Source organism: Hyperolius riggenbachi, chromosome 9, assembly GCF_040937935.1.
Source record: "Hyperolius riggenbachi isolate aHypRig1 chromosome 9, aHypRig1.pri, whole genome shotgun sequence".
NCBI lineage: Eukaryota > Metazoa > Chordata > Amphibia > Anura > Hyperoliidae > Hyperolius > Hyperolius riggenbachi.
In genome coordinates, this window is record NC_090654.1 from 276,539,915 (window position 1) to 276,552,004 (window position 12,090).

The 12,090-nt window shown below is 46.3% G+C and overlaps 1 protein-coding gene across 4 annotated transcripts in view; it reads left to right on the forward strand.

The window, feature by feature from the left end:
* The window catches only part of CDC42BPB (CDC42 binding protein kinase beta), a 183,471-nt gene that overhangs the window by 99,400 nt on the left and 71,981 nt on the right, over positions 1-12,090 (forward strand). For all 4 annotated transcript variants that reach the window (XM_068254625.1, XM_068254626.1, XM_068254627.1 and 1 more), the window contains exons 14-16: positions 2,298-2,408; positions 6,164-6,408; positions 11,241-11,346. In XM_068254625.1, coding sequence (XP_068110726.1) covers positions 2,298-2,408; positions 6,164-6,408; positions 11,241-11,346 — 462 coding nt within the window. The remainder of the gene's footprint in view (positions 1-2,297; positions 2,409-6,163; positions 6,409-11,240; positions 11,347-12,090) is intronic.

Genomic DNA, 12,090 nt, shown 5'->3' on the forward strand with positions numbered 1-12,090 from the left:
GTATTTTAAGGACTGGGGTTTTGTTATCGAACACCCTTTGATGAATTGAAGCCATTGTTAGGATGCATGTTAAATGTGCTGTTGAGATGCCCTGGGTGCTAAAAATGGTGCTTGGTTTACTTTAAGGTAACCATACATCCCTCAATATGCTACCATGACCACCATTACATACTTCCTCTCTGATTGAATCTGCTAAGACTACTGCCTGCCCCACACACTGCTGAAATCTATTGAACATCATCCCAGTGTCGCCACCATTATATCGTTAATCAGAAGTATTCAAAACGTTTTTACCCTTTACCTTCAGTCTTATCTAGCTCTATTAAAAAAAAAAAAAAAAAAAAAAAAAAAAAAGGCTGCAGGTCATTCGAGACTGCTTGCAGATTGTTACGTGATTGCTTCTCCACATCTGAGTTAGATGACTCATGCTGTCTTAAGCCCAATCTACACGATACGATTCTTTGTATGATTCGATTACAATTCTATTTACGATCCGATTAAATCAGACATGTCCGATCGGGATTCGATTCAATTCGATTTGCCATTAGAAAACAATGGCAAATCGAATTGAATCGAATCCCGATCGGACATGTCTGATTTAATCGGATCGTAAATAGAATCGTATTCGAATCGTAGCGTGTAGATTGGGCTTAAAATCCATTTGGACCGCATGATTTACCAGTAGGGTTGGGTGATGAGTTTTCAAATGGAAGTCAGCATGTTTCGCTGCGATTCCACTATTAACCTCCCTAGCCTTCTGATTAGATGCGGCACACAGCCGCGGGGGGGGGGGGAGGGTTTAACCTAAAAAAAAATTTCATGTAGCTAGCTACAGGATTCCCCTTCCCTGCGACATCCCCCTACCTCTTCTGATCGCCGCCGGCGATCATAGCCATCAGGAAATCCCGTTCTGAACTGGATTTCCTTCGGAATGACTTCATCGGCATCATGACGTCACAGGGAGTCCCAATCCACCCCATAGCGCAGCCCGGTGGTGATTGGCCAGGCATGCGCTTGGGGTCTGCCGGCGGGGGGCCTCTTTCACGGCGGATCGGCGGCGAGTGGAAAAACGCGCAGCTAGCAAAGTGCTAGCTGCGTTTCAAAAAAATTATTCAAATCGGCCCACCAGGGCCCGAGCAATCCACTGCGGCGTTACTGGACGAGCTGAGCTTGTCCGTAACGCCCAGCAGTTTAAGAACTTCGTTTGAACTGCAGGTTTTCCACGTAGTCGAAAATAGTGTTTCAGCAGGTTGAGAGGGCTTTCCATATTTTGTGCATGTGGGAACGGCAAAGGATAGTTGCTTGAACTGGGCTTTTAAAAAAAAAAAAAAAAGTCTCAAAAAATATTTTTGTCTTTACAGATTATTTGTGGTCAGTTTTTAACTTGCTTACAACGCAGCGGCAGCCCCAAGACTGCTCTACTCCATTTGGGCGGGGCAGGGGTTTTGCAGTAGATCGCACGCATCTCCGCTTGATTGACTGAGTCTCCCAGTGGCGATCTCCTCTAGGAGACTGTTAGACAGCAAAACCGCCATCTATTTACATTGTACAGCGTTGCGATCTAAAGAAGCGATGTACTGGGAACAGTTGTGTGACACTTCTGTCCCCCTGGGAAGCACAGAAGCGGCCAGCTGTCATAGGCTTACTGGCAGGGGGGAGGCACAGGTATTAAAAAAAAAATAGTAATATTAATAAGTGAATGAATAAACATGCTGGCAGGGATCAGAGCCCAGCAGCAGAAAGCTCTGTTGGTGGGCAGAAAGGGGGGGGGGGGGGGGGATCACTTGTGTGCTGAGTAGTATAACCCTGCAGTGAGGCTTTAAAGCTGCAGTGGCCTAAATTGTGAAAAATTGCCTGGTCACTAGGGGGTGTGAACCTACGGTCCTTGAGTGGTTAACTTTAGCATCCAATTTATTTATAGGCTTGCACGTGCTCCAGGCCAGTTTATTTTAGCAAATGTTATGCATTTGTGTCCCTTCTTCTAATTTGTACTGCTGTAATGTGTATTTATTCTCACTTGTCACTAGGTGGCAGCGTGAGACAATAACAGAGGACTTCTGCTTTCAGTTTCTGTCTTTTCTGCTAGCAGAGAGAGATCATAGCATTCCAAGCATTTACAGCACAATGAGTTCTGCTGACTGAGGTCAAAAGCAGCACACTTATCTCAAATCCGATAATTATATTAAAGCTGCTAATGTGTTAATACCCAGATTCTGTGTTGTTAGTTTTTAATACCCATGCAGTTTGTATGACTTGTAGCGTGTATTTACTTCTTGCTGTCTCTTTTATCCTGTTAGCTGGAAGTCCAGCTGGAAGACGCAACGGCCGAAGCTTCCAAGGAGCGAAAGCTACGGGAGCACAGCGACAATTTCTCGAAACAGCTTGAGGGGGAACTGGAAGCTCTTAAAGTGAGACACACGCCATATTTTCCTTTCCTGTGTTATTGTCAGGTTCAGCACAGTTTCTGATTGTTATCCACAATGCACCACTACTGAATATGCAAATTATCTTTGTGTTATGTTTAAAGCTAAAGGCTTGCTATACACCAGCGGTTCTGGATGCTTGTCTAGCTTACAGGGGTGAAAAGAGATAATTTGCATATTCAGTAGTGGTGCATTGTGGGTTATTGCAGATTTCTTTCTGTTTTAAGCCTCATCTACACATGTAGATGAGGCGGCGATCCGGCGGCTCGATTAGCCGCTGGATCGCCTCTTCCGCGTCCCCGCCCACCGCGCGTGCGCCGGAATCGATACCCGCTCGATACCCGCTCATCTTCCGCTCGATACCCGCTTATCTTCCGCTCGATACCCGCTTATCTTCCGCTCGATACCCGCTTATCTTCCGCTCGATACCCGCTTATCTTCCGCTCGATACCCGCTTATCTTCCGCTCGATACCCGCTTATCTTCCGCTCGATACCCGCTTATCTTCCGCTCGATACCCGCTTATCTTCCGCTCGATACCCGCTTATCTTCCGCTCGATACCCGCTCGATACCCGCTCGATACCCGCTCATCTTCCGCTCGATACCCGCTCATCTTCCGCTCGATACCCGCTCATCTTCCGCTCGATACCCGCTTATCTTACGCTCGATACCCGCTCATCTTACGCTTGATACCCGCTCATCTTCCGCTCGATACCCGCTCATCTTCCGCTCGATACCCGCTTATCTTCCGCTCGATACCCGCTTATCTTCCGCTCCATACCCGCTTATCTTCCGCTGGATACCCGCTTATCTTCCGCTCGATACCCGCTTATCTTCTGCTCGATACCCGCTTATCATCCGCTCGATACCCGCTTATCTTCCGCTCGATACCCGCTTATCATCCGCTCGATTCCCTGCCATTGTCCCCTCGCGGGGAGCGAGCAGGGGATTGGCGGTGGGGAGATCCGTCGTGTCGGATCTTATCAATCGAGCCGCTGATGCGGCTCGATTGATAAGGAACATCGCCGCCGCATCTACGCGTGTAGATGCGGCTTTAAGAAGGCAAATTCCACCAAGCATTGCTTATTAGTAAGGAGGCTCTTCCGGCTCTTTTATCCCCCTATACATTCCTAGTGGTTTGGGTCACCCAGAGCTGCTTGGTTACGCTGTTGATTAAAGGGGCACTATGGCGAAAAGTTGTAACATTTTATATATGTGCAAACAAACAAATAAGTACGTTTTTTTATTCCAGAGTAAAATGAGCCATAAATTACTTTTCTTCTATGTTGCTGTCACTTACAGTAGGTAGTAGAAATCTGACAGAAGCGACAGGTTTTGGACTAGTCCATCTCTTCATATGGGATTCTCAGCAAGGCTTTTATTCTATGTTAAGATATTCCTTAAGAGGAACTCCAGTGAAAATAATGTAATAAAAAAAGTGCTTCATTTTTACAATAATTATGTATAAATGATTTAGTCAGTGTTTGCCCATTGTAAAATATTTCCTCTCCCCGATTTACATTCTGACATTTATTACATGGTGACATTTTTACTGTGGGCAGGTTATGTAGCTGCTGCTAGCTGTTATGGCTGTTAGAGACAGCTGTAAACAGCTAATTCCTGTCTGTGAGCCTTGTTACATTGTAACAAACTGACAAAAGTACCGTGGTACTCAGAGCTTCTTGTGGGAGGGGTTTCAGCACAAAATCAGTCACACAGCGCCCCCTGATGGTCTGTTTGTGAAAAGCATTATCTTTCTCATGTAAAAGGGGGCATCAGCTACTGATTGGGATAAAGTTCAATTCTTGGTTGGGAGTTTCTCTTTAAAAAGGATTTAAACAATGATGCTGGCCAGCTTCCCTGCTCGCTACACAGTTTTTTGGCAGTTGGACGGAGCAACTGCCATTCACTAAGTGCTTTTGAAAATAAATAAATCCCTGAGAATCCCCTATGAAGAGATGGACTAGTCCAAAACCTTTCACTTCTGATTTCTACTACTTACTGTAAGTAACAGCAACATAGGAGAAAATTAATTTATGGCTCATCTTACTCTGGAAAAAACATACTTATTTGTATATGTTTGCATATATTTAAAATTTAACAATTTTTTGTCATAGTGCCCCTTTAAGTTATCAAAACACAATTTTATACCTATAAAATTTATCTTTTACTAAATGCATATCAAGAGTACAAAAAATAATAAATAGTAGGCCTTCAATGATAAAGATACTTATTAACCAGCCGGGCGGTATGGACGAGCTCAGCTCGTCCATCACCGCCGGAGGCTGCCGCTCAGGCCCTGCTGGGCCGATTTTCTTCAAATAAAGAGCAGCACACGCAGCCGGCACTTTGCCAGCCGCGTGTGCTGCCTGATCGCCGCCGCTCTGCGGCGATCCGCCGCGAGCAGCGGCGAAAGAGGGTCCCCCCAGCCGCCTGAGCCCAGCGTAGCCGGAACAAAAAGTTCCGGCCAGCGCTAAGGGCTGGATCGGAGGCGGCTGACGGCAGGACGTCACTCCGCTCGTCGCTATGGCGACGATGTAAGCAAAACAAGGAAGGCCGCTCATTGCGGCCTTCCTTGTTTATTCTGGGCGCCGGAGGCGATCGGAAGAACGCCTCCGGAGCGCCCTCTAGTGGGCTTTCATGCAGCCAACTTTCAGTTGGCTGCATGAAATAGTTTTTTTTTTATTTAAAAAAAAAACCCTCCCGCAGCCGCCCTGGCGATCTTAATAGAACGCCAGGGTGGTTAAAGCCGCTTTAGACTAATCTTGGAGAGGCAATTAAGGTTTGCAGGCTAAACAGGTGGCTGTATCAGTTTGTATCCACCTAGAGCATGCATGTCAAACTCCGGCCCGTGGGCCAAATCTGGCCCTGGGAGCCATTAAATTTGGCCCTCAAGTGGTTTCCTTCTTTCATTATGTTTGGCCCACTCTAGACCATAAGGGAAGCTGTATTGGAGGTGAAGCTCTGGAACACCAGGAAAGCCATATGGGGAGGTAGGGGGAAAGCACTAAACACCAGGGAACTGTATCAGGGAGGGTGGAAGCCTCCAGACACCAGGGAACCCTATAGGGAAGGGAGGAGGACCACTAGACATCCGGGAACTGTATAGGTGAGGGAGTACCACTAGACACCAGGGAACTGTATAGAGGTTGGAGGGAGGCCATTAGACACCAGGGAACTTTATAAGGGAGGAAGGTGGCCAGTACGTATGATCAATGAGCTGCAAATACTTCCAAAATTATGCAAATGTATGCAGTTTGAAAATGGACCAATCAATTTAAACCCAGTTTTGAATTGATTGGTCCATTTTCAAGCTGCATATATTTGCATAAGAATTTGCATCAATTTGGAATAATTTGCATATCTGTGATCATCCCTAGTGGCCAGTAGACATTGTTGGCCCACGACTAGGCCCCAGTGTACAATTTCGGACCAATTAGTATTTGAGTTTGACACCCCTTACCTAGAGTCGGCCCGCTGAGCCAGAAATAACTATGTGCTGTTACTAGCTCCTTACCCCACCACCACCCAACATGTTTCACCTCCCTAAAAAATGGGGCATCGTCAGGGGAAATTAAAGTGCATACAGTGGTATACAATATACAGATAGTACAAATGTCAGAAAAATAACAAACTGCATCATAGCCTCACGGCTATCTTTACAATATATTTATATTTAGCTGCATACAATTTGCTGTCCGCATTTATATGGGTGTCTGAGCTGTCCGTGTTGTTCTCAGTCGAGGCAAGGCGTCCGGACATTCGGCGTCTCTTCCGAGCAGCAGCAAGAGCTCTCCAAGGCGAGGTCTGAGCTGGAGAAGAAGATTCTGTACTATGAGGAGGAGCTTCTGCGGCGGGAGACCACCCACTCCCTGGAAATAAAGAGCGTAAAGAAGGGGATGCACGACTCCGAGAGCCAGCAACTCGCCCTACAGAAAGAGATCCTCATGCTGAAGGACAAACTGGAAAAAGTCAAGCGGGAGAGGTGAGGATGGGTAATGTAGCGGGCCTGTTATGTCATCCTATCTACTCACAGAACCGTCCCTGGAAATGATCATGAAGTGCTTGTGCAGGGATCCCCTGATTAGTGGTGGTCATGTCTGGGAGGAGCCATGGAGAAGCATGTGATCAGTTTGGTCAAGTGATACATAGGCAAGTAAAAAATCAAAGAAAAAATGCCCTGCGCTAACTAGCTGGGCTAAAGTCACTTATGCAAAAAATGACAGGTGTTCTCCTTTTTGTTGGTGCACTTTGGAGCTGCTTCTCACTGGGTGGAGTCCAGATACTGAAGTGTATGGCGAAAACAAAAAAGAAGCGCTCCAATAGTGCATTACAATTTTTTATGAGGATACGCAATATAAAATGCACTTACATTTAGGTTTCTTTAAAATCAGCGTATATATTGCCTGCCCACGATCGTAACCCTCTGCCGCGGTCTGGCCAGGACCCGGAGATGTGACGTTGCTCCACGTTCTGCTGGCTGCGGTGTCGCCAGGAGGGGAAGGAGGGGGCGTGACCGCTCACGTAAATGCCTCTACGTTACTACCGGTTTCAGTGCTTACTGCGCCTTCATCAGCGTCGCATCTCCGGGTCCTGACCAGAGCGCCGGCAGAGGGTTACGATCGTGGGCAGGCAATATACACGCTGATTTTAAAGAAATCTAAATGTAAGTGCAATTTTATATTGCGTATCCTCATTGAAAATCTTAATGCACCATTGGAGCGCTTCTTTTTTGTTTTCTCCATGCAATGCATATGTAAGTCTCTGATTCAGGGCTGTGGGGTCGGAGTTTCGGAGCAGTTTTGGGTACTTGGAGTCTTGAGTCGGTGGTTTCATAAACTGAGGAGTCGGAGCCATTTTGGGTACCTGGAGTTGGTTGGATGATGATTATGGTGACTCATGCTGACAGCCCTGCTCTGATTTGCTAGTCATGAAATCAGAGCTTTGCAAATCTATCAGCTGATCAAACAAAACTCCTACTTCTCTGTGAATTCTCCTAGACAGGACTATCACTACCCCTGATGTTCTCTGCCTGCACTTCTCACTGTTCTGTGTGTAATTCTGGGTACACACCAGAAGTTATCCCTCCCAATAGATGGATTCAATAGATAATTTCCGACATTATTATTATTATTTATTGTATTTAAAAACGCCAACATATTACGCAGCACTGGACATTAGTTTAGGTTACAGACACTATTTAGTGGTGACATACAGCAATATGACAATACAGGAATACAAGAAAACCAGATCATGCAGCACAGTATGAGTACAAGGTAATGCTTAGTCCAGTGGCGTAACTAGAGCTCACTGGGCCCCCCCTGCGTAACTTTGGGTGGGGCCCCCCCCTTTGACTCTGCTGTGCACTGAATAGGAACTGTCTACAAATCTTTGTCTGCCAAACTTTGTATGATTCCTTATCAGTGACTGAGCAGATGCAGTGTAGAACAATTGTGCAGAGAGCAGGAAGTTTTTTCTCTCCATGCCCTTAGTTGTCAGTCTCTATGGACAGGGGAAAGAAACTTCTCCCCCCCACGGTCCCCCGGCTGTTTCTGGGCCCCCCTACAGATGCATCCCTTGCAGGGTCTATTGTTACGTCCCTGGCTTAGTCAGTCACTGGATGGGAGCATGAAGATTAGGCAAGTTAGGTTCACTCAGATGCATAGCATGGGTGCACAGTAATCGAGGTGCATGATCAGGTTGGACACAAGAGGAGGACCCTGCCCAAAGGCTTACACTCTAGAGGGAGAGGTAGGGACACGAGAGGTAGGGACCAGAGTTCAGCTGTGGGTTTAGAGCACTTGTTAGGGGGTAGGGCAGAGTGAAAAAGTGAGTTTTGAGGGCTCTCTTGAAGATGTTGAAGGAGGGGGCTGCATGTCCGATATTCCTCACAATTGATTCTGCGCTCGATTTCTCATAGAAGTGAATGGAAAAAGATAAGATAATTGAGCCCAAAAAAACGATCAGGTGGAAAATCAAGCGGAAAAACGTATCGTGTGTATCCAGCATTAGGTCACTATGACTGATTGCTATTGTGTTATTCTGCAGGTGGGATGGCCCCACACTCAGCCACCTACCGAGAGCCCGGCCTGATATTAAAATGCCGTCCAAATGATCAGGAAATATCCGAAGCAGGTTATCTTAGTGTGAGACTGGGCTCCCATAGCCGGCAGTGTAATGCTGCCTAGGGCGTGTAGCGGTAAATCCGGGCTCCGGGGGTTGCCAGACACTGAAATTACATCTCCCTCTGGGTTTACGACAACTTGGGAAGGGAATACTATTTAAAGTGACAATGAAGCAAAAAAAAAAAAAATGATATAATGAATTGGTTTTGTAGTACGGATAATTACTAGAACATTAGTAGCAAATAAAATATTCTCATTTTTATTTTCAGTTATATAGTGTTTTTATAACATTGTATCATTCTCTAATATTTGCAGTTTACACACTACTCAGCATTCTAAATGATTTTACAGAGCAGTCTGTGAACTTTTTAATCCTTCTCAGCCCAGAAAAAGAAAATACTTTGACAGACTGTTGAGATAACAAGCTTCAGAAGACAGAGCTTTGAAAGTCGTGGAGCTCAATGACTCTTTTGCATAGATTACGAGTTTCTTAACTCTTCCTGTACTGGAAACAATATTAGACTTATGTCTCTGCTCCTAATGTTTTATTTCTTAGCTGTACTACACATACAAATCATTAAATCATGATTTGTTTGTTTACTTCAGCGTCTTTTTAACGCCACCAGGGAGTTTAGCGGCAGCAGGGAGAACCGCCATTCGGCTCGCCCCGCACCAAACTGCCCGGTGCCGTAACAATATGTACTCGGGAATATCATTTAGAGAGACAAAAGTAATGTGTAGCTTTCAAGGAACACTGGATGGGCTGCATGGGAATGAATCCACTGTTATGTCTTGAAACAGCGGTTAATAGAAAAACAGATGCTGCTGATCACTCTGGCATCTTGCACACTACATGCGATTCTGATATTTTTTTATACGTCCAATTTTGGATTCCGATTAAAAAAACATAGCAGCATGCAATACGTTTTTAATCGGAATCGAAAATCTGATCAGATATAAAATCTGAATCGCATGTAGTGTGCAAGAGGCCTGAGGCTCCCTGCACACTGCAAATCCGATTTGCAATTCCGATTTTCCCTGGATGCAATCAAAAGAAAAACGCAGCATGCCATACCGATCAAAAATCGTAATCGCATGTGAAAATAGATTAAAAATCGGAATCGCATGCAGTGTGCAAGAGGTAAAATGTTTTTTCTATCACAGTCACATGAAAATTGCAGTTCTCTAGTTGTAGAGTCACAGCTGAACTTGCGGACTCCTACCTGATCACGCCTTGCCCCTCCCTTTTGATGTCTCATGCTGTCTGGTCTGTGAAATAGGGTAAAGTAGTACAGTAGGATGAGTCATCAGAAAAGAGGGGGTGTGGCTCGATCAGGCTGGCGTAAGCTACACAAATATTTCATATGGCTTGTTAAAGAGGAACCATCGCAAAAAATCTTAAAATTTAAAATAAGAAATGTGTTTCTCCCAGAGTAAAATGAGCCATAAATCACTTTTCTCCTACGTTGCTGTCACTTACAGTAGGTAGTAGAAATCCGACATTACCGACAGGTTTTGGGCCGGTCCATCTCTCCATAGGGGATTCTCAGCATGGCCTTTATTCTTTCCCTGAAAATGATTAATACAATGATGCTGGCCGTCCTCCCTGCTTGCTGCACACCGTGTTGGCAGTTGGGCGGAGCAACTGCCATTCACTAAGTGCTTTTAAAAATAAAGAAAGCACTGAGAACCCCCCTATGAGAAGATGGGCTGGTCCGAAATCTGTCGGTAATGTCAGATTTCTACTACTTACTGTAAGTGACAGCAACATAGGAGAAAAGTAATTTATAGCTATTTTAACTCTGGAAGAAACTTACTACTTATTTGTATGGTTTTTTACATTTTCCGATTTTCAAGACCATTCCTCTTTAAAGCAGCAGGGGCATCCATACTGTCCCAGTAAAAAAGAAAAAAAAACACATATAAATAATAAATAAATACTTGTTCTGCTTACATAACATGTATTGTACTGTCCACATTTAGATTTCATTGCATTTGTTGCTCGTCCCGATATCACTCGCCATAACCGCCGCACACTCTCCCCCCAAAATTGGTTGCATCGTCGATTGGGCATGCTTTTGCTGGCACCAGTTTTCATCCAATTCAATGATTAGCGAATTTCCGTTTTTCAAATCAATTTTACATTCATTTCTATGAGTAAATCGATCATTAAAAACAATCAAAATTAGATCGGACCTGTCAGAAACGATCTATTGAGTCATCTATCTGCCAAAAATACCTCATGGGGTATTCCCAACATTAGTCCCCCTGAACATTCACATGACGTACCCACTGCTGGGCTCTGTATAATCTGTTCTATGGAGATGGGAGGGGGAAGTGAACAGGAGGCTCCTCCCTCACTCTGTTCAGAAATGGAGGCCACAAAAATGTAGTAGTCTTAACTCATGAAATGTTTTTTTGTAATTGCAGAAATTCTGTTTTCGACATATTTTCAAAGCATGTAACAAGGAAAACCTGCATTCTACTGTTAATTGCAAAAGCTAATATAAATGAGGGGTTGATCATTTTAACCCCCCCTCCTGCTGTAATGACTTGGCCGGCATCTGCACTGCAGTGCCCAGTTATATTAGCTGGTGTCTGGTGTGGGTACCGCTCCTGAGATTGCTGATGATCTCTTCTTGCCGTGTATGTAGGAGTTTGTTGTGTGATCAGTGCTCTGTGTGTTTTCCAGGCAAAGTGAATTGGAGGAGGCGGTGGGCACCGTGAAGGAGAAGTATGAGCGAGAACGGACGATTCTCCTGGAGGAAAATAAGAAGCTATCTACAGAGACTGAGAGGGTAGGATCACCTGCCTGGTGGGGCTCTTTAATTACCTGTCTCAACGGAGCTCTGAAAGAGACAGAGACCAAGGTGAAGCAGAGACAATGTATAGTGGCCCGGAGGGAGAGAGATGGTGCAGTGGTGCAGAGAGAGAGAGTACAGTGATGTGAAGACAGCACAGTGCTGCAGAGAGAGGCAACACAGCGATGCAGAGAAAGGGGGGCAGTGCAGAGAGAGAGGCGGTACAGGGAGAGAGCGAGAGGCAGCACAAGTGGTGCAGGGAGAGAGCGAGAGGCAGCACTTGCGGTGCAGGGAGAGCGAGAGGCAGCACTTGCGGTGCGGGGAGAGCGAGAGGCAGCACTTGCGGTGCGGGGAGAGCGAGGGGCTGCACTTGCAGTGCGGGGAGAGCGAGGGGCAGCACTTGCGGTGCGGGGAGAGCGAGGGGCAGCACTTGCGGTGCGGGGAGAGCGAGGGGCAGCACTTGCGGTGCGGGGAGAGCGAGGGGCAGCACTTGCGGTGCGGGGAGAGCGAGGGGCAGCACTTGCGGTGCGGGGAGAGCGAGGGGCAGCACTTGCGGTGCGGGGAGAGCGAGGGGCAGCACTTGCGGTGCGGGGAGAGCGAGGGGCAGCACTTGCGGTGCGGGGAGAGCGAGGGGCAGCACTTGCGGTGCGGGGAGAGCGAGGTGCAGCACTTGCGGTGCGGGGAGAGCGAGGGGCAGCACTTGCGGTGCGGGGAGAGCGAGGGGCAGCACTTGTGGGGAGA